At 54.3% G+C, this 25548-nt stretch overlaps 1 protein-coding gene across 1 annotated transcript in view; it reads left to right on the top strand.

Annotated features, from left to right (window-relative positions):
* The window catches only part of IQSEC1 (IQ motif and Sec7 domain 1), a 75268-nt gene that overhangs the window by 7610 nt on the left and 42110 nt on the right, over positions 1-25548 (top strand). Inside the window, exon 2 of the mRNA XM_012809213.2 lies at positions 19883-20177. Within this exon, the coding sequence (XP_012664667.1) occupies positions 19883-20177 (295 nt within the window). The remainder of the gene's footprint in view (positions 1-19882; positions 20178-25548) is intronic.

The following is a 25548-nucleotide window of genomic DNA, read 5'->3' as shown; positions in this document are numbered from 1 at the left end:
CGGCACCCTACCCACTGAGCCGCAGGTGCCCTCCTATTCTGTTTATTCTTGAAGCCTTCCAGAACAGCATGGCCAGAGCTGGCCCTGATTGGCTACTGGTCTAAACGCTCCTGAGCGCCCTGGCATCAGTCAGAGAACTCTGGCCACCTGTCTCATCCCACCTCCTCTCTGAGCTGCATTTTCCACACCCTTATAGTCATCTGAGAGGGAAGATGTTTAGCTTAGGAGTTTGGGAGGCAAAGTCTGTAGCCAGACTACCCATAACCCTGACCCTGACCCTGACCCCAGCTCTGCTCCTCACTGTTTCTGTGACCTTAGGTGGGTGTGTTCCTTAGTCTTTTGGTGCCTCAGTTTCCCCATTTGTAATGTAAACTGGAGGACAGTAGGAACTTGCGGAGTTGTTGTGAGGATTAAGTGAGTGAATCCACATACAGTGCTTAAACAGCCGTGACAAACTTGATAAACAGTAGCCTTTAGCTGTTACTTAGACCTGAAAGACCCAGTTGTGCTGCAGCTGGACCGCACTGCTCCTTCAGGGATGGGTTCCTCCTCGACGGGAGTGGATAACTCATCTTTTTGGCCACAGACAAGGCCAGGGTTGAAGGAGAGGGGGAAGCAGAGAGATGGTGGTGAGGGAGAGCAGTTTAAAGGCCCCAGGCTTTCAGGGTGCGACAGATGGCAGACCCAGTAGGAAGTGAGTAAGCCCATGGACTTTAGAATGTGCTTGCAGCCTGCTGTCCAAACAGCGCTCTAAGAAGTAGATGGTTAAGAGTATTAAGGAAATCTCTTTGCCTGTGGATTGGAAAAATTGCAAAGCAACACAGCTTGCAGTTTGGCTAGAAAGAAGAGTTCTCGGACAGGATGGGCAGATAGCCTGTGCTACATGTGAAGGAAGTGCTCACCTTCTGAGCAATGGGGACACTTCACGTTTGGGGGCATCCTGGGTCACGTGGGGCTGGGGTGTTTGGCCTGTGCTGAGTTTCTGAGGCTTTGGGCAGCTCTGTCTGCATCGTCCTAACCGAGGAGCTCGAAGCCTGCACTCAGGTCCCTGCTTCCACTACTCTGCTCTCTCTCACCTGCCCATCCACCAGGGAGGGATGCAGCTTTCAGCAGTAGACAGAGGTTAGAGAAACTTGGTGTGGATCCCAGTTCTTCCCCTTTCTGGATACATGGCCAGAGCATGGTGGTCACCTCTGTAGGTCAAATGGGGGCCATGGAGGGAGAGGCAGGGTGGGTAGGACACACACAGGTGCCCATACATCCTGGCAGGAAGGGGAGGAGGGTTCAGGCAAAGCCCCTCCTGTTTTTGGCGGGTCTGCAGTTGGCACAGGATTGGGACTGGGGCGGGAAAAGGCTACAGAATAAACACGGTAGTCGCTAGCGTTTGGATGGTCTTTGAACTTCACACATGCTGATCTGATTGGCACCTCCCAAGAGCCCTGCGAAATAGCATCATTCTCATTTTACAGATGAAGAAGCTGAGGCTGGAAAATGAAAACAACATACCAAGCTTTGCAGAATGTTGACTTGGTCTTTGGCTAACACGTCGGCCCCTTTCCCCTCCCTGATGTTGAGGTGGGTGCGGGGACTCAGGCTTGTTAGAATGGAGGAGGAGGGAGGAAGAGGAGGACCCCTGCTAGGCCAGCTTCCCTGATTGCCACTATGGGTGGTACCGAGTTACAGTGGATGGAGGACCTTTGGAAATTCACCCCATGGCCTTGAGTCTCAAAAATGCATTTGGCAGCCCCAGGAAGTCTCTGTGTCTAAGATCTGTCCTCCAGATTCCCTGACAGTACTGGGATGAAGCTTCCCTTCAGATGATGAGAGAGAAGGGGCTAGGATAGTGCCAGGCAAATGTATGGTAGGTGTTCAGTAAGTTCAGTAAATGCCAGCTGATCCTTCAGGTCTTGCTAATTGATATTAACTGAAGTTGTGATTATTATCATTATTATTGCTATTGTTATTTACTGTGCAGGCCCAGCATTGCCATTAGTCCCGTGGGGTGGGGAGGAAATGTCTGGCAAGCAGCTCTTCCCTCGCTGCTTGTGGCTACACAGATCTGAGTCTTCTCTCCCCTCTGGGCCCTTGACTTCTCAGCCTTAATTCAAATGTTCAAGATTTAGAGTTTTTGTCGTATTTATTTTCACCGAGTAAAAATGGTAATTGGCCTTGATGTGAATAGCAGAGTGTTAGCATTATTTTTAGTTTTTTCTTATGGAAAATTTTCAACATATATAAAAGTAGACAGAAAGGTCTAATGATCCCCAAGTACAGCATCCCTTGAGTGGCCCTTGGCTGTGTTGCCCAGCTCAAGAACCTGAGCTTGGGCCAGTTTCCCAGCCTAGTGACCAAGTGATGGTTGACCCACTTGGAGGCCCTGTGTCTGGAAGTGACCGGGGAGGCCAGCCTGTGACTGCTTCCTCAGGGCCTCCCCGAGTGAGGGTACAAGGGTTTCTTCAGCCCCCAGGGCCCCTTGAGGATGGGGCTGTGGAAATGGGCTCTCAGCCTCTCCCATCAGATTAGGGGTTCCCCTGGGCAGGACCTGGCTTTCAGTGTCCCCGCAGCCCTGACTATTGCCCTTGGTGTCTCCTTGCCGGGTGGGAGAGTCAGGCTGTGGCCCCTGTACCTTTTCCAGGCATGTTGGCCTCTCACCTGCTTAGCACCGGGGCTGCCGTGCAGCACCAGGGATCCCAGGTCTCCGTCCAGCCATCTTCCCTCCCCACTTCATGCAGTCTTTTCCCTCCTGGGGCTTCTGGTCTGGCTCCAGCCCCTGCCCTGACACCCTGCAGCCAGCCCAGTAACTCTGCCTCAACACCTCCAACCCAGGGGGTTCACAGGCCTCCCCTCCCCACACCTGCTCCTCCTCCAGCCTTCCTCTAATCCATGCAGGCTCCGCTCAGAATGCCGGAGTCATCCTCAGCCCCTCTCTTCATCTTCTCCCACTTTGGCCAGTATCACTCAGGGCCCTGATTTGGAGCCTGGCACATAGTAGGTGCTCAACAAATTTCTACCAAAGGCTGCATGACTCACTCAGAGGTGAGGAGGGATGAGCGTGGCTGAGGTGTTGGGCACCCACCGAGGGCCAGAGCCGCTTCACACCTCCTAAAAGTCACTGTCATTATGGCTGTGTTATTACTGCTCCAGCTTCTAACATAGTGCTTGGCACATAGAGGGCCCTCAACCAAGTTTAGTTAAAAACCTAAATAGAAGTAGCACGCCAGTGCTGCTGCTGGACACAGTGTGGCCACATTCTGGTCAATTGCCACCTCTGAGGGTCACTTTAAGTGACAGTGTCCTCTGCTGCCTTCTCCCCATCTGGCTTGCTCACGGCCTCGAGCCCCCTCATTCCCTGGGCACCCATGCGGTCCAGGGAAATAGGAACAGTTCTATATTGTGATGATGACAGCGGCCACGCTGAGCACTTCCTGAGTGCCAGGCCCCAGTTTGTGTGCGTGCTATAATCTATTCCTCACAGCAGCCCTGTAAGGTGGACGCTGCCCCCATTTTGTGGCTGAGAAACAGAAGCACAATTTTGTTGTGTGTCTAAAGTCACTTGAGCTGCCTGCTGGGGACCAGGTAGTCCCCAGGGAAGGGCTCTGGGTGCCAAGGCTGCAGTTGCAGGAGGTTGGGGGCAGCATCTCCCCCCTTGAGCCTGCCTTTGTCCCCTAGACCCTTTCTGTGCCCCTGCTGTGTGTGAGCTGCTGCAGGCAGATGGGAGCTGGCTGGGTAAATGCTAATGTGATGTGGGGCCTGGTGTCTGCGGGGCCAGGTCCTGTCAGGGCAGGGGAGTTCAGTGGGGAGGCAGAGGCAGGGGCTTAGCCCCCATTCCCTGAGGGGACAACCTGACAGAGGAGGGGGTGTGAAACAGCTCTGGCCATTGGAGGGTGGCCCAACACCTCAGCCATACTCATCCCTCCTCACCTCTGAGTGAGTCCTGCGGCCTTTGGTAAATTACATTACCTCTCTGTGCCTCAGTTTCTTCATCCACAAAATGGGAAGATGGCATAGCACCGACATTAATATCAAGAATGGACCCGAGTGTAAGGTGATGATCATGGGTCCATGTAGCGTCACTGATTATAACAAATGGACCACTTTTATGGGGGTATTGATAGTGGGGAGTTGGTGCGTGTGTCTGGGCAGAGGTAGATGGCAAGTGTCTGTACTTTCTGTTCAGCTTTGCCATGCATCTTTAAAAGGCTGAGGGTTTTCTGGGCTCTGAGATGGCCCCAGCCCTGGCCCTGGCTGATGGGGTGGGCTGTGAAGTGGGTCTGGCTACGCAGTAAGGGCCTGTCTGCTCCTGTCTGCCCACTCTCTGTCTGGAGCCAGCCTCCCCAGTCTGTGCCTCCCGCCTGGCTCTCCCAGGGTGTCTCTGGGGCCCAGCCCAGCTCTGTTTGCTGGAGCCTGCCACAGAGAACTGCTTTATTTAAGTCCATTTTGCTTGTATGGAAATAACTAGAGACCTCTGTATTTGATTTGGCTCAGCCGGGAAGATTTAGGCTGTGTATGTGTATTCTGAAAACTCTTCCCAAGTCAACCCAGAGATTGGAAGCTTCTGGTCATCTTTATGCAGTTATAACCAACAAGAACAGCCCTAGGAGGGTCTGCCTGGCAGAGGGCAGACGGTAGGAAATGGTTAGTGAAGAAAATAAAGAAGGAAGGGGAAGGTGAGGCCTCCAGATGAGATCATGGCAAGGGAAGCATTCTTATAAACTTTGCATCTCCCAACCAAGTAGGCAGAGGGAAGGAAGCAGGCCTCTGGAGGTATAAAGCTTCATATGGAAACACCGGAGATATGCCTGGTTTGGAGAGCAGATAGGGCTTCATTTGGTGCTAGGCCAGGGAACACTTCTGACATCCCTCCAAAGACTTCAGGGGAGCCCTTCTCCAGGTGACGGCCCAGAGCCAGAACAGCCCCTCATGGGGTTGACAGTTGGCAGAGCCTGTCTGCACTTGCTCCCCACATGCCTGCTGGGTAAGTGGGGCAAGAGCAATATCCCCTGGAAAGGTGAGACAGCAGAAGGCCAGAGGGGTGAGGTCACTCAGCCTGGAGGGCAGAGCTGTCGAGAGGCCTCATCTCCCAGGTAGCACCCAGAGCTTCCCCTGTCCCCCCACAGGTGCTTCTGGAGCCACTGGGCATTGCTTCAAACAGACTGGCGTTCTCAAAGTTGAGCAAAGGAGGCTGCTGAGGATGGGCAGAGCTTGGCTGTAAACCCAGGACATCCCCTGAGAGGCCAGTTTTAGAATAAATACCAGCTATCAGATGGCTTCTCAAATTATATCTTAACCCTATGAAACTTAGGAACGAGGACATCTAGTGAATTGAAGCTTGGTGGCTGTGATGACCATAGGACTGGTCAGCGTTGTGGTCAGCGTAATAGTCTGTCTTTGGTAGAGTCAAACACTGGGAGGATCTAGCACGGGAGAAGGCCTCAGGGCTCCCACCAGCTGTGCAGAGCTATGGGAATGGCTCATCCCAAGCTGTGGACCCTACTTGTGTTCTTTGAGGTGGGCCTTGAATGTCAGTCCTTTGCGAGCATTGCAGGCAAATAACTGGCCAGGTGTGGGCAGATAAGGAGTGGTGGTGACTGTGGCAGTGGCAGGGCACATGCTGCCTGATGGGTGTGGCTGCTGCCTTGCTTGGTCTGATAGTCATCTAGCAGACATACAGACTGGGCCAGATCTTCAGTTCTTCCCCACCTCCCATCCCACAAGAAGTCAGAAACCCGGGTTTTCATACTAAGTCATTAGATGTTGAAACACTGGTGATTCATTCCAGTTTAAAAAACAAAAACACTGAGCTTCACAGAGCATGCTGTGTGGACCACATAGAACCAAGAGTTCTGTGAACCAATCGTGTACAAGACCTGATGAGCCTGTCCCATGGAGTCTGTCTCCTGGGGGACTCTGTGCAGTCTGAGGCCTCCTTATGGGGAGTGCCAGGCCTCCTGGCCGTTTCCCCCCGGGGTGAGGTGTAGAGTCCTGGACAGATGGGCTTCATCCTTGCCTGGGCCCTGGCCCAGATGGCACAGGGAAGAATAAAGGACTTTTCACAGCCTCTCTCTGGAAAGGCTGCCCATCCTGGGCTTGGCTGTGGGATTCAGGGTTGGCATTAGGGGCTGACTATCCTCTTGTTTTAGGCCTGTTGCCCTGGTTTGGCACTCAGATCTCCAGCTTGCAGGGTGAGATCCCCAACAGGTCAGAGCCCTCTGTGGCCCTGATAGTGATGCCTGCCATCAAAGGCACCTTGCCTGGCAGAGGCCCTGGCTGGGCTCAACTGCAGGGCGTTTACATCGGCCCCCACCCATAGCCTCACGGCAGCTTCTGCCAGCTGGCTCTCAGCCTAAGAAAAAGCACACATTTGCCAGCTTGTTGAGTGTCTTTGCCCCTGCTTCCTGTCTGAGGCCTTGCCACTGCCTAGCCCAGCCCCCTGGCCTCCTGGGATAGTGGGAGGTGGGTACAGGGCAGAGATGACACATAGGATACTGAGCCCAGAGCATCTCCGAGGGAGGCTGCTTCATTTGGCCCCTGTTTCTTGGTGACTTGAGGCCTGGGGACAGTGCTCTGGGCAGCAAACACATGTCTGTGTATTGGAGAAGTTCACTGGTTTCAGGAGTCGTTAGTGTTTGCATAGCCTAGCTACAGAGCAAAGGAGGGGTGGGCGCAAGTCCAGAGTTACCAGTTTCCTCCAGCCTGTGCTGTGTCAGCTTTGTGACCAGGCAAATCTCTCTCCCTCTAGGCCTTAGTGCTCCCACCTGTAAATGGAAGAGGAGTGGCCCTGCCATCAGTGGCGGTGTTGTCGGAGGGGGAGAAGACACCCCCTGTGCCCTTGGCATAGTGGAGGATCTCTGGCTGCTCCATGGCTTTAGATCCCGTTGCGTATTGTATCCTGCCCTGGCATCTCTGTGCTGGGAGGGCTGGCCTCTGCTTTCCAGGATATGCGGGTCCCTTTGTCTCCAGTGGCATCATTCATTCATTCAGCTCCCTAGACCTGCTGAGGATGGGCAGAGCTGTGTGTCCCTCCCTACACAGGCACTCTGCCTTTCTGGACTGACTTTCTCGTGGGAGAGACACACTTATGAATATAACAAAGAAATACGGAGAAAAGATGAAGTAGGTAGTGACCTGTGTGTGCCGTGAGAAAGCCTAGGAGCTGGATGGGATGGATGTTGGCGGTCTGGGGATAAGCACCTGTTGATCCAGACACCTTTTCGTTCCCTCCTACGAGGGTGGCCCCTCTCCTCCATGTTTGCCGTGCTACTGAAGGGCTGTGGTAGGGTCATCCCCCAGGATGTCCTGTGCTGTCCTCCATATGCCATGGGGCCTCCGCTAGCCCTGGGCCACATACCACATTGTACACAGCCAAGATTATGGGCTCTTTCCAATGGGAGCCCTGAAGTCAGAAAGGGAGAGGGCAGGTGTGGTTCTAGATTCCTGGGTCTACTCGTTGGTCCCTCCCCATCTCCTGGAACCTGCATGCTAATCTCCAAACCTGCTCAGATCCTCCAGGCTCTCTGCACGGGTGTGACTCACAGCAGTGGTAGGAAGGCCCACTCGCTCCTGCAGGCAGGTAGCCGCTCTTTATGTTTGGGAGTGAGGCCGGAGCTGCCACCTCCCTGCAGCCAGAAAGACAACCTTTGAAAACATGTTGTCATCAACAGAGCAAGGGTAAAGGCCTGGCTGTGTGGCCCTGGGTTCACGAGATGTAGAGATTTTTCTTTCTCTCCTCTGGCTATGCACAGATGAGAACAAGTCTTATCTGAGGAGGGTGCTGCCAAGATCCCTCCTGCAATAATTCCCCTCTGATTAGGCTCGGCACTAGCCATCAGCAGTGCTGGCTGGACACTGCTCACTGACTCTGCTGTGGTGCTGAGAAGTTGCAGTGGGTGGACAGCTGAGGCACAGGGAGGTCAGAGTTGAACCCCAAGTGTCAGACACTAGCCCGGAGCTCCACTGTCCTCAGGGCATTGCAGCATGAGGATGCTGAGGACTTGGCAAGCTGGGCAGACACTGAGACCAGAGGGCAGGGGCACGAGCTGGCCACCCCACTATGCCTCCAGCCAGTCGGGGCCTCCCAAAAGACTGCATCTTCCTTGAAATGCTTGAGTGACCCAAGGAGGCCCCTCTGTCCTGACCACTTCACTCACCTCCTCGTGCCAAGTGCCCAACCCGCCAGCAGCAGCTGACAGGGAAATGCTGAATGTTGGTTCAGTAAGCAGTGCTCTAAAAATAGCCTTCCGCTCTGAAAAGTTCGTTGTTCAGAATCCTATATTTTTCTTTTTTTTTTTTTTTTTTGAGACAGAGTCTCACTCTGTGTCACCCTCAATAGAGTATCACAACATCATAGCTCGCAGCAACTTCAAACTCTTCGGCTTAAGTGGTTCTCTTGCCTCAGCCTCCCAAGTAGCTGGGACTACAGGCGCCTGCCACAACACCGGCCTGTTTTTAGAGACGCGGTCTCACTCTAACTCAGGATGGTCTCAAACCTGTGAGCCCAGGCAATCTACCCACCTCAGCCTCCCAGAGTGCTGGGATTACAGGCATGAGCCACTGTGCCCAACCCAGAATCCTGTATTTTTCTATGTATATAAATTCACTTCTATCTGGGTACGGTGGCTCATACCTGTAACCCCAGTACTCTGGGAGGCCGAGGCAGGTGGTCTGCCGGAGCTCATGAGTTTAAGATCAGCCTGAGCAAGAGCGAGACTCCATCTCTAAAAAACTAGCCGGGCATTGTGGCAGCTACTTGGGAGGCTGAGGCAGGAGGATCACTTTGAGCCCAGGAGTTTGCAGTTGCTGTGAGCTATGATGCCGTGGCACTCTACCCAGGGCGACAGAGTGAGATTGTCTCCAAAAAAAAAAAAAAAAAAAAGCTACTTCTGGGAGTTTTGGGTGCCAGGTGATTAAAGATAATGCTGTAGCCTTTGAAGGGGGAACTGGGCTGGCCTTATCTGGCTACCGCAGGGCAGGCCTCCGCCCAGGGTCCTCTCCCTGGAGGCGGTGAGGCAGTCAGCATAGGCCAGGGTCAGCCACAGTGTCCCCATGCAGGTGTTAGGCGCTCCAGGGGAGTGTCAGGCCATTCCAGGTTCTGGAATCCAAGCAGTCTGTCTATAGACCACAGACGACAAGAGACACAGAGATGGAGTGGGCTGTGGGCTTTGGGCTCCCTCCCTGCGGCCACACACAGGGGTGGGGTGATTCTCCATTTCCTCCTGGTTCACCCAATTCAGACCTCAGGTTCCTGAAACTGGCCCTGCCTGCACCTCAGCTTGCTGGGGGTTCCAGGGGTTCAGTCTCTCTTGACAATCAGTTGACCTCCCTCAATGCCCTGTGAGCCCAGCCCGTGTCAAGAGCCCCTTCCTCCTGGTGGCTCTGCCTAGGCCGCCCCCTTTTCCTGCACGTGCTTGGGTCTCTTCCAGCTTTAAAACCACGTGTCTCCTTGGAGCCTTAGCCCCCTTCAGCCACCCTCCCACCCCCAGTCTCCTTCTTCTTAGCCATATTCTTCCAGAGTTATCTTTGGTCCCTGCTCCCCCTCCTTGCTCTGCCTCAGCCCAGCTTTTGCTGTGACCATTTATCACGAGTTGGTCCCCACCCTGACCCTCCTATACACCATATGTCCACGCAGGGAGCAGAGCAGCTCTCAACAGTTTAGAGTAAAAAGTATTTGAAAAGGCCTCTCTGGCTGGGTAGCCGCAGGTCGGTGTGTGCACCTCCTGTATGCCAGACCCTGCTCTGGGACATAGCTCTCGGGAGACATCCTGGTGAGGAGGCCAGACAGCAGTGTGCCATGAGTAGCGGTGTGATGTGGTAGTTAAGTGCTGTAAAGAGAAAAGGCAGAAGGAAGCATTAGAGGGCTAGGGATGGGGTACTGTTTTCAAAGAGGGAGGTCAGGGAAGGCCCCCAACATTCGGGTGACTTGAGCAGAGACCTCAAGTATGTGAGGATATAAGCAGGACATGTGTGGACACTGGGGAAAGGGCATGCCAGGCAGGGGAGTGACATGTGCAAAGGTCCCAGGATCAGAACATTCCAGAAATGTGGAGGAGCAGCCAGGAGGCCAGTAGGGATAGGGTGGGGGCCACGGGCTGCAGGGAGTGGGGTGGCAGGATGAATGGCTGGGTCCTGCAGAGGCTCTATCCTCCACTGAGCCGGCGGAGAGGTGTGGTCAGAGTCATGCTCTAATAGAATCCCAGCAACTGTGTGTTGGCAGGCAGGGTGTGAATGGAGCCTGGGGCTGGAAAGGCTGCAGGAGAGGCCGTGGCAGGATACAGGGAAAGGATGAGGCGCCACAGGCCGGGCTGGGGCCAAGAGCCAGCTGAGTGGTCCGATGCTGGCTCTGTGGGGAAGGTAGAGCAGCCCATTTGCTGATATATGGGGGGAGGGTACAAGAAGGAGAAGTGGCTAAGAGTGACTGTCAGAGAGGGGGAGGGGGCTGCTAACCGTGGGAGAGGGGGGCTGCTGCAGAGCTGGCCCAGGGAGGGGGGGAGAGCTCAGTTTCAAGGGTGCCTGGGCCGGTGGGATCTTGGGTTCCTTTGCCAACTGCATGTCCACATCAGTGCAAGCCGTCCTGACCCCCCACCCCACCCGCCAAGCCCTGGAGTGGTGACTTCTGGATCATGCAGAAGGATCACCACCTTCCGTATTTTGGATACAGTGCCCTGGTCAACCAGCTGGAAGTCACACCAATGACTAAGTGGATGTCCTATCATACTGGAGCCTCACATAGACTCCAGCTCTAAATCTCTTCATGCACAGGCTCCAGCCTCCCCAGCACATCCCCCATCCCCCACTGCTCTACCTGGGCCATGGAGCCAGCATCAGACCACTAGCTGGGCCTCTGGGCCCCAGCCCGGCCTGCGGCGCCCTCACCACTTCCCTGCGTTCTGCCACAGCCTCTCCTGCAGCTCTTCCAGCCCCACTCACACCCAGCCCTCACCTTCCCTACACAGCCGCTGGGATCCTATTAAACCAGATTCTGACCATACTTCTCTTCCGGCTCAGTAGAGTATACAGCCCGCAGCCTCACAGGGACCGGAAGACTCTGCAGGACCTAGCCGTTCCTCGGCAGTGTCTGAGGCTCTGAGCACAAGGCTCCACATCTGTGCCTATCACGTTCTCTTCTACGGGCTGGCCTGTTCCCTCTCTGGCCACCCTCTAGACTTCCACTGGGGGTACTGGGGCCATGCTTCTCCTGCTCACCACCCCTCCTTTGAGGATGTTTCCTCTGGGTCATATTCATCCCAACCCTGCCCACCAGGAGAAGTGACCAGCTTTGCTAGGCCTAATCTAAGAGGAGGTCTCCCCCCACCCTGCTCCTCCCTAGGAGGGACCTCCAGGTGGTCTGTTAAGTCCCTTTGATCACCAACTGGACACCTGTCCTCCCTCACCAAGAACAACTTACCAACCAGGGTCCAGGCTGTAAAGCTTTAGGCATAGGTAGGGATGCTGTCCCCCGGGGGACATGACCTGCACAGGAACAGCCTCCCTAAGTCCCCTGAGAAGGCCCTTGCTGGGCCTCCCAGCTGTCCATCTCTTTCATACACTCACTTTTCCCCTAATGTCCACCTCTTTTTGTCCTCATCCTCTGCCCTTTGAGGCCAGCCACTCCTTGGGGGCTGCCTTCAGGCCCGGGAACATTTCAAAGTAGGAAGGACTCTGAGAATTATGAGTTTGAATCCTGGTTCTGCTCCTGGCTCTGTGATCCTGGTCAAGCCACAGATCCTTTCTGAGCCTCCATTTCTCATCTGCAGATGGGAAGAGCAGTGCCCTCTTGATGGACTCTTTGCAGGAGTTGAATCCCTGGATTCAGCTCATGCTGGGCTCTCCCGTGGCACAGTGGGTAAGTGTATATGTGTGTGACCCACTCAAGCCATATGAGTCCAGAAAGACATTTTCCAGACCTTGTGTGAATACCTGCACTCTTCCTTGAGGTAACCCTTGCCAAATCAATCTCCCAAGCTCCTGCCACTGGTCCCAGAGACCTGTCTGCTCCTTCTGCTCAAGACCACAAATCTGGCTGCGTCAGATGCCCTCCTCCAGCGGTGCCATCCCTATTCTCACTCAGGGCATGGCCTCCAGATCCTCCCACCGTCACCCCCTCATTAGACCCTACCCTGGTCTGTCCCATCCTTTTCCCAGGCTGGGGCCTAGAGGTGAAGACAGAATCTAGCTTGGTACAGAGCAAGACCATCCCCTTTCTTCTGGGTAACCAACCTTGGTTGATGTGGCCTAGGCAGCAAAGAGCCCCAGGAGGGAGCTTGAAAAGGCTGGGAACCAGTTGTCCCTGTCCCAAGTCTACACTCCTTTTCTGGGAATCAGAAACCCTGAAGGCAGAGATTGAGGGAAGCCATGAGGCCTGGAGGTGTGAGGGGCGCGTGTATTCTAGGAGGTTGTTTTGCTCTGGCCTGTGCAGACTGCCAGGAGTCTGGCCTGAGGCTCCTGGCGTGGACAGTTAACCACAGAACAGCTTTCAAGATGGCCTGCTTCCTCCGGCATAGTGCCTGGACCACTCTAAAGAGAATGGCTTCCCCATGTGAGGTGGCCACAGCTGGCCACACACACCCAGCTTGTTTATCTTATGTTTATGCACAGTCCCCGGACCCTCAGGCCGGACCCCAGCCCTGCTCCCAGAGACAGCATTTTTTTCCTCCAACTAGCCAGGCAGCGGAGACGGGGCCTGGGCTCAAGTCCCAGCCCTACTCTGCCCTGTACTGACCTTGACTCAGTGACTCACCTCCACTGAGCCTTAGGTTCTTCATCTACAGAAAGGCAGTGGTCCCAGACCCCAGCTCCCAGGGACAGGGGTGGGTTATAGGCCATGTATTTTGAACACCAGACACAGTGTCTTGTATCTGGCAGGTTTATGGGGAACAGTTTCTTCTGTGTAACTCACACCCGTATCAGATCAGTGAATGTGAGTTGTGTGTGTCTATTCCCCAGTGAGAAGCCACGTAAACACAGTGGGGATGCATCTGGACTCCACTGTCAGATTGTCTGTTCTCAGTTCACTCGCCAGCTCAGTGCCCCTGAAGACGGAGGTCACCTGTCCCTGCCTGCAGAGTGGCTGAGAGGACTGGACCCAGTTGCATGTGAAGCTTAGACATTATTGACCATCACCATCATCCTTTCTGGGGGTTCACAGGGGTCCTTGCTTCCACCCCCTTGCTGGTGCCCAGAGCTGCCGCTGACTAACATTTTTCTTGAGAAAAGTCATTCATGACCTCACAGACCATAATTAGAGACATCCGTAGCTCAGAGTCCAAGGCCCCCACCCTGACTCACTCCCCAGCTACAATGTGGACGTGGCATCTCCGCGGTCTGGGCTGAGGGGCTGGGTCAGATGACCAGGCTCACCCACCCCTCTATTCAAGCCCTTCAGTCATGGAGAATGACCAGTGGAGGGCGTTAGGGCCCCAGGTCTCTCTCTGCCCTGGGGACAAGCTCTCTGGCCTGGAGGTAGGTGTCCCTGGAGAGAGAGGCCCTGCAGCAGGCAGGGGACAGGGGCAGGTGACCTGGCCCCAGACACTGGGCCTGTCTGTCCCTCCTGCTCCCTCTGCAGGGCCCTGTAGGCTGGCCCTCTGCGCTAAAGAATAGCCAGAGACAGTCATTAGAACGTGCTTTTTATGAGCCACACGTTGTTTTAAGCATCACTGTATCAGCTCAGCTAAGCCTCACAACAGCCCTGTGAAGTGGGTACTGTCTTTACTCCCATTTTACAGGAACAGAAACTGAGGCACAGAAGTGTTCCCACCACAGTCACACAGCTGGTAAGCAGGAAAGGCACAAGTGCAGCCGGGACCGGGGAGCCCCTTCAGCCCCTCACCTGGCAGAGAGGCAGGGACATGGGGAGACTTTTCACAAGTACAGCCGGGACCGGGGAGCCCCTTCAGCCCCTCACCTGGCAGAGAGGCAGGGACATGGGGAGACTTTTCCAGTTGTGCTCTCTGTTCTCATGTGGAGTCTGGTGTCCTAAGCCAGTAGGACACTCGGGATGCTGTTTTTCAGTGATGCAGGACCTCACCCAGCCTTTTCCCCGCATAAAAATAACATATACCACCTCCAGAGGAGGAAGGCATGTTTGGAGAACTAGAGACGGGGCAATAAGCATGGGATAACTCATTAATCAGACCTTGGGTGTGGAGGGCCAGCTGTGCCTGAGCCTGGGATGAGGGCACAGGGCCAGGGGGTGCCTCCTCACCTGCCCTCTGGCCCTGTTCTCTGCTAGGCCACCACTAGGGGCCCCATGAGGATGTGTAGAGTTCATCACATGGGAAGGAGAAGGCTCCTTTCCTAGGCCTTTTCTGTCTTTGCTGGAGGCCAGGTCCTTTGGGGACCCTTGAACCCTTGTCTCTGCTCCTCACACTCACATAGCAAGACCCCCTGTGGGATGGGCAGACGGCACACACGTGCTCTGAGTGCTGTACATGGTGAAGACGAGTGTGTGCGATGGAGGTGGCCTGGTGTAGGATGTGAGCTTTGAGCTGAGACCTGAGTATGGCCCCTCAGAGGCCAAGACATACAAGTAAAGGCTGCAGATTCAGACGGGCCATATGGTGCTGGAATTGAAGTCCCTTCTACCACATCTCTGATGCGTGTCTGACCTGCCAGAGTTTGTACACCTTCGGCGACAGAGAACTCACCACCTCCTAAGTGGTCCTGCCCATGGCAGGGTGACAGTGGTCAGAGCTCTGCCTGCAGGGACATCCTCTCCCGCCTGGCAGCACTTGATAGCGGAGATCTGATCACTTCCCCTGTGGCTGCTTCGCTCCTGGCTGAACAGCCCCAGTGCTTGTTAGTAGAAATCCAGTTTCTCTCCTGGCACACTGTGATTCGGGCTTGGCAAATAGAGTCTCTCTCACGTGCCAGCTGGGCTTAGTGGTGTGGCGTGCTAAATTGGAAGGGGGCTTCGTGTCTGCCAAGAGGTACGGGAGGGAGGCTGTGATCGTTTAGCAATGTCTGTAGGGTGTAGGTCTGACATCCCCATGGCGGTGGTGGTGGGGGGGGGCCCTCTGGACAGTCAGTGCCACTCCCAGTGCTGCCCTCCACTGTGATCGGAGGATGGCTACAGCAGGCAACAGGGCTGTTTTCCCTCCTAGCCTTTTACTCGCCTTAGTGACTGGCTTCTCAGTTGCATCACGGCATCAGTTCACATTATTATTATTACTATTATTTTGTAGAGACAGAGTCTCACTTTACCGCCCTCGGTAGAGTGCAGTGCTGTGGTGTCACAGCTCACAGCAACCTCCAACTCCTGGGCTTAGGTGATTCTCTTGCCTCAGCCTCCTGAGTAGCTGGGACTACAGGTGCCCACCACACCGCCTAGCTATTTTTTTGTTGCAGTTCTGCCGGGTCCAGGTTTGAACCCACCACCCTCTGTATATGGGGCTGGCACCCTACCCACTGAGCCACAGGTGCCACCCTCAGTTCACATTAGTTTTATAGTCAACAAAAAATCCACAAGTCTTTTTCGTAAGAACAGCCATCAAGCCAGATTCTCCTCCCGTCTTGACATTATTTCCATTATATGAATATAAAATTAATTTAAATAGATCCTTTGTTGATGTGCATTTAAATTATTCCCCAATTTTTGTAACTGGAAGCAACACTGAGGTAAAACCCTTGTGTCTCTGTCTGTGTGCAGTGGTCTCATTTCCTTAGCACAGATCTCTGGGAAAGGGTCCTTTGAACCAGGAGCATCTTTCGGAGGTGCTGGGTGGTAGCCCCCTAACTGCCAAAGGACATTCCAGAAACTCCAAACTGTCAGGAGTGCTGGGGAAGTGCAGCAGGTGCCCTTCCCCATTCCTTGTACAGCTGAGGATTCACCCTGGTACGGTCAGTCCTCCCTGATGCACTGGAATTGTGGGAGAGGCGCTTCTGCAGGAGCTGAGCTGAGCTGGGCAGCGGGATGTTGAGCAGCTCAGAGGCAGTGATGGGGTCAGGGGTGTGGGTCCGGTCTGGCTATTCCCTTACTCAAAAGCCTCACCTAGAGACCCATGTACTCTGGCAAAGTGTGACCCTCGTTTTATAGCCAAGATCTGTGTCACTAGGGAATCTGCCCCTCTGCCACTTGAAGGAAGAGGTTGACTGTTCACGTAATGACATTGCTATCTCCCTAGAAGAAATTGGGGGCAGAGTGGAGTGTTCAAAGCCTGTAGCTCCCGGGCGCTGCAGAGAAAAACATCTTTATGGGTCCAGCCAGAAAATAGTCAAGCATCTATGTGATATAAGTTTGACAGCTGCTCCTAGCTAGTACCCTGAAACAGCTATCCCAGTTTAATCTCCAACCAGCAGGTCTGAGCGTGTTCTTTGCTGCATGTACTTGTCAACACTGGGCATTTTCACTTAGAAAAATACTACCTTTTTGTTGATGAGTTTAGGTAACTCAGATTAAGAGAACTTTCTTTTGGACGGCGTCTGTGGCTCAGTCGGTAGGGCGCTGGCCCCACATACTAAGGGTGGTGGGTTCAAACCCACCCCTGGCCAAACTGCAACAAAAAAAAATAGCCAGATGTTTTAGCTGGCGCCTGTAGTCCCAGCTATTGGGAGGCTGAGGCAAGAGGATCACCTAAGCCCAGGAGTTGGAGGTTGCTGTGAGCTGTGACGCTACAGTACTCTATAGAGGGCAATAAAGTGAGACTCTTGTCTCTACAAAAAAAACTCTCTTTTAGTGTTTAATACAGCTTCTGATTGGGACCATTAAGAAGTGATGTTATCTGGCTCAAGGTGGGTTCGTGAGCTACATGGGAAACTGTTCTGTGCTCACTTTTGCCCACGTGTTTGTTGGAGAAGCCTGGTGGTTGCAGCAGGATGGCTTGACCATTTCTTTTCTTTTTAGGATGTCCTGAAGTTTTGATTTTTTGGAATAGGGAAGGGTTGCTACATTTCATAGCTCAAGGGATGCCATTGACATAGACTTGACAGGATTAGGTAACAGATTGGCTGGGGCAGGGAAGGGGCTAGAATGATGCTCAGAACGCAATTCTAGGATTGAAGCAGAAGGCTGGGGTGACTGTCAGATCTCCCTTTCCTGGGGAGGATGACCTTGAGAGCAGCTGAGTCGAGAGCCTGGCAATGCCCAGAAAATGATTGCCTATCCCAGGCCACCTCCATCCTCTTCCTGTCCCCAAAGCGTCCCTGCCCTTGGGCCCAAGGCCACTCAGCACTCCAGGCAACACCCAGACTAAGATCCTGCCCTTCCCAAGTTCAGCAACCATCACCTGCTTCTCTTCCCTCATTCTCCTCTGCCCCAGAACATGGCTGGCTGGAAATAATGGCAACCTTCCAAGTCCCCAGGCAGGCCCGGCCCTCACTCCCCACTGTCAGGGAGGATACCCTGCTTGCCTGCTCACAGCTATTTTCAGGCCAGGTGAGAAAGGGCTTGGTAAAGAATGAAATCCCTGCAGACTCACGAAGTGGACATCACACCTGTGTTCCAGCCTCCTGGGTCAGAGGCAGCATGGTGAGGGTCCCAGCAGCCAGACGTAGCCTGTGGCCACCAAGGGGCTTCCCATTCCAAAGGGAATTTAGGGAAGCCACTCAGCAATCTCTGTGTGCCTGTCAACTCTGGGTTATGGGACTGTTTACAATTCTCCTCTTAGTAGGAGAAACCCAGCTGCCTTCTAGAAGGGCAGACAAGACTTTTGTTTCCTGTTAGCCTCTTGCCCAGAAATACAGATTTAGGCCCCCACCAAAACAGGACCAGTTTGAGGGACACGTATGTGGAAACACTTGTGATGTGCTGACAGGCTGCAGAGACAAGGGAGGCAGGGGAGCCTGGGGCGGGGCAGGGCAGAGGCACGGGCTTCCCAGAGGAGCCTGCTCACTCCTCTGTGGGCTAAGGATTAACGGCCTGAAGTCTGAGACAGGCATCATTCCTTACTTCAGACGGCAGTCGGCTGGGGTCCTGAGTGCTCCTGGCAAGCTGCTATTCAAAGCTTGGTCAGTAGAATGGGAGAATTTTAAGATCTGCGTGTCCCATTCCTGTCCCCCCAACCAATACATACACACCAGGCTTAAAGAAAGCTGTTGTGGGTGGGGCTACAGGGAGGGGGATTGGGCGACTCCTACAATGTTGAGAGAATCTTCCTGGTGAGGTTCCTTGAATACTTTGAAGGCATCTAGTCCAGTCCAGCCCACTTATAGTACAGTGAGGGAAAGTGAGGCCTTGAACTGAAAGGTCAACCTAGTTCATGGTCAGATCAAGGCAGAGCCAGGTGAAGAGCCTGGGTCTCCTCTCCTGGTGTCCTCGCCTCACCTGGCCCCATGGGGAACAGGTAGACTATCCCACTGCTTGTCCACACAGGCCAGGGCCAGTTAGTGGAGTGGAAGTCTTGTCCCTGAGCTATAGCTACTTGGCAGTGGGGTCCTGTTTGGCCCCATGAGGGGTGGCAGGGATAGAAGCAGAGTGGGCGGAGGTGGATCCATTGCCCCGGGCAAGGCGTTCCCACCCGGCGAAGAAGGGAGCACTTAGGAAGCGCCACAGCCTGGGTGAAGTCTGCGCCCTTCCAGTGGGACCTCCACCCTGGCCCTGGGGACCAGAGAGCCTTTGAAGTCCCTTCCACACTGAGGCTGAGTGCTCTTCCAGGGTCCGGGAACCTGGCAGGATCACAGAAAGTTAGAAGCTCATTGCTTAAATCTCTCCCTCCTTTCCTTGCCCTACTCTGTAAAACAGTCTGCAGCAGGAGCCAACGTCTGCGCGACAGGAAACGTTTCCAAGTTGGTAGGTCAGGATGAGTCAGCCTATCTGGTGTGTCCCCACCAGTTGGCCCCACAACTACGTGATCCTTAGAGACTTAGAGCTGATGTCATGAGTGTTGTGGGGCTAAGAGACTGAGAGGCAATGAGATGGAGGGGAATGTCGGTCTTGGGGTCCCACCAGCTTGGGCTTAAAGCCCAACCCCCCTACTCACTGCCTGCATGACCTTGGGTGGCTCTTAGCGGCCTGTCTCTTTACCTGTGAAGGGGGAGCTAATAATTTCTCCTTCACAGACTGGTTTTAAAGAGTTATGCCACAACTGTTAAAATGAGCATTCAACATTGTATTTGTCTCTAAATATACAGCCTGTGTCACAAACTGGGGCTTAGACAGCAGACACTTTCTCATCATCCTGGAGGCTGGAAGTCTGAGATCGAGGTTGGGCGTCGGTGTTTCTCCTGCAGCCTCTCCTTGACTTGCAGACGGCCGTCCTCTCCCTGTGTCCTCATCTGGTCGTCCCCGAATCTGTCCTAATCTCTTCTGAAATGGACACCAGTCATACTGGATCAGGCCCACCCTGCTGACCCGATTTTAACTTAATCACCTCCACAAAGACCTTATCTCCAGTTACAGGCACATGCTGAGATGCTGTGAATTGGGGCTGCTGCATTCAAATTTAGGGGTGACAACAGCCTGTGACAAGCACTGGCATAATGCCGGGGCCCAAGTAGGTGTGCAGGGAAGAGTCACTTTTGTTAATTATTATTTTTTTTAAAAGGTAAAAGACCCTAGTGGCGTACTTACTGCAGGTGGTAGGCAGGAGGTGACAGGGTGACAGTATTTACTAAGCACCAGGCACTGCTCTCGGCGCTGGGGACCATCTGCAACCTAATGGGCCAGACCTCATCCTCCAGGAGGACGTTCTTGTGTGGGAGACAGACAGTGAGCAGAATCACTCTAGGAAGTTGTCACATGTGAGAGGGTGGCAGCTGTACAAGAAAAGTAAATCTGAGTGCGTAGGGCGGGACCCTCAGGAAGGTCTGGGCAGGGGTCTTTGTGGGCTGCCACCTTGGGGCATGGGAGGAGCAGGACAGTGGGTGCTGTGGGCTCCTCCAGGAGTATGTGGGGCCACCACTTCCATGGCATGGCACCTGGTTCTGATTTCCCACTCACTTCTCTCCCCTGCAGTGTCGAGGGCGAGGCCCCCAGCAGCGAGACTGGCACGTCCCTCGACAGCCCCTCAGCTTACCACCAGGGCCCGTTGGTGCCCAGTTCCAGCCTGAGCCCAGACCACTACGAGCACACGTCGGTGGGAGCCTATGGGCTGTACTCAGGGCCACCAGGGCAGCAGCAGCGTGCGCGGAGGCCCAAGCTGCAGCACTCGACCTCCATCCTGCGCAAGCAGGCCGAGGAGGAGGCCATCAAGCGCTCCCGCTCACTCTCGGAGAGCTATGAGCTCTCCTCAGACCTGCAGGACAAACAGGTAGGTGGACGTAGCCCCTCGGACTGTACAAAGAGAGAGGCAAGACAGTGGCCTCCCCGGGCGTGACAGGCAGCACAGGAGCCTCTCTGCTGTCAGGCGGCTCTTTCTAACAGGTTCAAGGTAAGGTGCACATTTGCTGGCAACTGGCCTTTGCCTTGGCCTGAGCTCCACCTCTTGCTTCTCCTGGGAGTCTTTTGCCCCAGCTTGGTTCAGGCTGGAACATTTGAAGGACTTGATTGTCTGACAGTCTTTCTAAGGACTCAGGTAGAGTCGTTTTCAGATGAGGCATTTGCCTGGGTTCTCTGTCCCTGTGGCTCAGATCTGGGGGCCGTGCTGGGCATCTGAGCATCATAGACCAGCACCACCAGGGAACTCAGGTTATGTGGTCAGACACAGGTTCTGAAGACCCAGAAGAGAAGAGGGAGGGAGCGTCCAGGGAGAGAAGGAGGGAAGTCAGCTTATAACATAAACAGCGTGAGCTCAGGAGAGAATGCCAAGTCCGTCGGTTGCCCGCGAGGCTCCTTCCTGGCTCCCAGGTCCGTGTTCTTGTGGGGCATTGTTTCATTCTCTCCCTCCCCCAGTGGCCTTGGTCCAGAGAGAGGGCCCACACCCACCATGGGTGGGCACCTGTGTGCAGAGGAGGGAGAGTGAGCAGTCGGCCTGCTTGGCTGGGCTTGAGGAAGGACTAGAGGCAGCTTTTCTGGGTGGAGAGGAAAGGAGAGTCTTGTCTCACTTTGGTGGTGGAGGGGAGAGTCCCTGGGGAGGCAGAGAGCTCTCACTTCCAAGTGAGAGTACGGGCCCATAGTAGGCCCTTTAGTAAGGATCCAAGTCAGTGAACAGACAATACATGAGTGGGCCAGTGAATGAACAGGTCTCTCAGCAGTTCGAGGCTTCAGGTGAACCCCTAGGCTGCCAAGAGCAGGCCAGCAAGCTTGCTGGGGCGGGCTGAGGAAGGGAAGCCTGTCTGACTTGGCCCCAGCTCCACGGCACTTACTGGGCTTCAGGCAGGCTCCTCATAACTCGCAGGCAGCCATCTCTGCGCCTGCCTGGCTTCAGGCCCCCTCCAACAGGCCCCAAACTCCACGCTGCAGATGTCACTTTCCCTCCCTCCTGCCCATGCCTGTCCTATAGCCTGCCTTGCCTTTTCTCTGCTCTGTGATCTTTTTGTTTCATCCTTTAAGGAGCAGAGGTCTGGGCCCAATGTGACCCCACCTTCCAAAGGGAGTGGTGGGGACTGCCCAGGGTGGGTCTTCTCTCCTGGTGAAGAATTCCTTCCTTTTGTTTTTTTTGTTTTTTTGAGACAGATTCTTAAGCTGTCACCCTGGATAGAATGCTGTGGCGTCATAGCTCATAGCAACATCCAACTCCGGCTCAAGCGATCTTGCCTCAGTTTTTCTGTTTTTTAGTAGAGACGGGGGTCTCACTTTTGCTCAGGTTGTGAGCCCTCACCTGGCCCAAAGAATTCCTTTCTTAGCCCCTCCTCACCTGGCTCTCAGTGCAGCCTCCGTTCCATCCACCCGCTGTATACAGATCCAAAGTAGATCACAGACAGTTTAGAGTAAAAGGCCTCTCTAGCAGGACATGAAAATAGAAATGAGAAAGGTTAAGACTTAATAAAGGCTACCCATGAAGATAATTGTGTCCTTAACACAGGTCTAAGATGGTTGCAGCTGCTCATTTTCATTCTGTGCGTACGAGCTGAATGCCCATCGTGTGCCCCTGAGCTGATGCAATTAGCAATCCAGAGACAAGTGTAATTCCAGAAAGTGATGCAAACTGTAGGAATTATAAAATTAAGGAAGGAAATAGAGTGGCTGTAGGAGGTGGTAGCATCAGATAAGGGTGATTGAGAAGACCTCTCTGAGGTGGCTTTAGAACTGGGTATTCTGCCTCAGCACCTGCGGCTCGAGTGGCTAAGGCGCCAGCCACATATACCTGAGCTGGTGGGTTCGAATCCAGTTTGGGCCCACCAAACAACAATGACAGCTGCAACCAAAAAATGGCCAGGCGTTGTAGCAGGTGCCTGTTGTCCCTGTAGCAGGTGCCTGTTGTCCCAGCAACTTGGGAGGCAGAGGCAGGAGAATCTCTTAAGCCCAGGAGTTGGAGGTTGCTGTGAGCTATGATGTCATGGCACTCTACCCAGGGGGACAGCTTGAGGCTCTGTCCTCCCCACACCCCCCAAAAAAGAACTGGGTTCCAGGAAGAGGTGAGAACTGATACGAAGGCCCTGAGGCAAGGTCAAAGTTGGTATGTGTCAGAGATGAAAAGGAAGGCTGGGAAGAGGCAGGAAAGAGGTAATGAGGAGAAGGTGACATTGAGGACCACCGAGCATTTGACACTCTGCTGAGCTTCCTGGCAGGCAAGGCAAAAGTGAGAATGAGACAGGTAGCTTGCATGGGAATTGCCAGATGAAATAGGGTCCCCAATTATGTAGGAGTTTTAAGTCTGGGTAACACAAAGCCTCATTTTAGTGAAAGAAGCACAGTGGTTCGTTCATGTTTTTCTGGTCCTTGGCCCTCTGTACCCTCCAGGAGTATCCTCGTCCTTCAGAGCAGGAAGCCTGAGTGTCATACATTGTACTCTGTCATCAAGCAGTGACAGCTGTGCTTTGCAAAAGGGCATTCCTCTGGGTTCCTCATCCCACTGTTCAGAAGCAGGCCTTTACAGGGTGAGTGAGGACCTAGTGGGAGAGCTCTCTTACCCATTGTCCGGCCTGGGCTAGATGCTACCTTCCCCTGTACCTCTCCTCACCTGAGAAGTGGGTGGTGGAAGTCCTCCGGAGGTCAGCCATCACAATATCAGCTGAGGGTGTGAGTTTTGCAGGACACACAGTAGGTGAGCAGAGGTAGTGGAGTTCCTCCTCCCCCTCTGTAGCGATAAGCTTTAGACCAGGCCGGGTGTTGGTTAGAGCTCAGAAAGAAAAAAGGCCATGGTGAGTTTGGGGGACCAGTAAGAGCAGGTCCAGCAGTGCACGCGCCCTTGGGGAGGGACTACCAGGGGCTCGAGTGACTAAATGCAGAGCCTGTTTCTGCCTCCCTGTGTCCCATTGCCCCTGACACACACAGAGACTAGGGCAAGAGGCCTCGGGAAAACAGGGTAGCTGCCTGGTATGTGAGGTCCGGAGCCAGCAGGTGAGATGGTCCTGGGATGAGCTCCAGGCGGAGCTGGTGCCCCTGGTGCTTGCAGCACCTCCGCCCAGGGTTGACAAGGGGCTCCAGGAACCTTTCTCGGACAAAAAGGGAGGGAGGGGAAAAAAGGCTTCCAGGAGTCCAGCCGCGGGTACTTTATTGGCCCTGCAGGCTTTCTGAGTTATACTTACAACCCAAAAAATAGAAACTTTCTGCTCACAAATGTGGAAGTGAGGTCATCTCTTTGGACAGTGTTCAGTAACTTCAGGGCAAGAGGAAAAGCAGAACCGCCCTGGCTGACTGTGGGCCTGGCTGGGCTTGGGAAAGTCATTTTGATCCCTGCCCGCCAGCTCTTCTCTGCCCAGACTGCCCACCCCACCCCCTCCTGTGGCCCCTGGAGAGTTGATCCATTCATTCACTGTTGGGGTCACTTTCCAGACCTGTTTCATGGGTGCCCCTGAGATGGGGTGGCCCCACAGGGACTCGACACGCTGACTTTGCAGGGAGGGGAGAGCAGAAACGTGAAGTCACTTGCCCTGGCCACCTGCGTGGGATGACAGAGGACCGGGCTCCACATGCAGGCACAGCAGCCCCACAGCAGACCTGAGAGCCCCCGCCTCCGCCTCCCCACCCTGACTCAGGCTACAGCCTTTGTTTTGCTTGGCATTTGTTTGCTTGATTTCAGCTCTGAGCCCGCGTCTCTGTCTCCATTACAGACGCTTAGCTCCTTGAGGCAGGGACTGTGTGTCTCCCCTTCTGCCATCAGGTTTGCTTGGTGCCTGGTACGCAGTGGGCATCACAGCCACCTTGGTGGCACCAGCAGGCAGGCGCAGTGTGCAGCCTCGATCTTAGGGGCCTGAGACCTCTCGTAGCCCCAGGTCAGATGCCTGCCCCACCCTAGCACCCCAAGTGGCTTGTCAGGAAAGACAATTCCTTATCTTAGCTTTCCTTTGATTCTCACAGAGCTGGCTCCAGCTGCAGGGACATGTTCATTTTTAAGGAGAAAGGTTCAGGAAGCAGCACTCAGGGATGTCTTTGGTTGTGGGTGGGCCTGTGTGAGCCTTAGCACTTCAGGAGGCCCATGTGTCACACACGGGGCACCCAAGAGCTCGACCAGCCCCCACCCCCTGTGTACAGCCCTGCTCTTGCAGTGTCAACTCTGTACCCCATCTCTAAACGCAGAAACAAGCCCTCAGGAACCTTGATGTGCAAGTGTGAGAGCCACTCCAGAGCCTTCAGGCCTGTTGAGTGTGTATGGAGTCTGCTCTGGGCCCTGTCTGAGGGTCTCCTAGCCAGCTGGCCCCCCTGTGCTGGGCCTCTGTCTCACCACAGTGGTAGCAGTTGATCCCAGTGCTGCCCCCATTTTATAGATGAGGAAACTGAGGAACTGCACAGGTCCAGGGCTAATCCCAGGTCACAGCTAACAAGGGGTAGAGCAGGGTCAGAGCCTAGGCACCAGGTCTTGCTCCTCAGCACAGCAGACCCATGGGTCTCCCCAAAACTCAGTGACTTCTCTGACCAGAGCTGGTTGATGCCACTGAGAAGAAGTGAGTCTAGAATCCTGTGGCTCATCTTCAGCACCCCAGGCCTTGCTGAGCCCGTCCAAGGTCTCTCACTGTGTGGGCCTCAGGTTCCTCTTCCCCAGAGGGGCCAGCTTCACTTCTTCCAGCAGCTCCAAAAGCCTTCTCATCAGACCGCATGTCACGAGCTGCGTGAGGACCAAAAGTGTCTATGACCCAAGAGGTGTGGGAAACACACTCTGTCTTCTTCTGCCCTTTAATGGCCGGGCACAGTGGCTGCCACCTGTAAAGTAATCTTAGCACTTTGAGAGGCCAAGGTGGGAGAATCATTTGAAATCAGGAGACCAGCCTGGGTAGTACAGTGAGACCCTGACTCTACAAAAATTTTAAAAGTAGCAGGGCATGGTGGCACATGTCTGTAGTCTCAAGTACTTGGGGGGGCTGAGGCAGGAAGATCACTTGAGCCCAGGAGTTTGAGGTTGCTGTGAGCTATAACACCACGGCACTCTACCCCAGGTAACAGAACGAGACTGTCTCTTATAAAAGGGTTCTGAGAAAGGAAGTGCATACTCACTTCGCGACCTGGATTTCATAGAAGCCCACCACGTCCCTCAGCAGATGCTCTAACCAGCTTTGGGGCACAAGACCTTCCTGAGATGCGCCACACACTGCGGGGGTGAGGGGGTGGGTCAGGAAGTGAGAAGGAGCTTGGGCGGGGGTCGT

This window comes from Otolemur garnettii, unplaced genomic scaffold (assembly GCF_000181295.1).
Source record: "Otolemur garnettii isolate 467f Iridium unplaced genomic scaffold, OtoGar3 scaffold00101, whole genome shotgun sequence".
Taxonomy (NCBI): domain Eukaryota; kingdom Metazoa; phylum Chordata; class Mammalia; order Primates; family Galagidae; genus Otolemur; species Otolemur garnettii.
The sequence above is the reverse complement of the archived record's forward strand: the minus strand, read 5'-3'. Positions and strand labels throughout refer to the sequence as shown.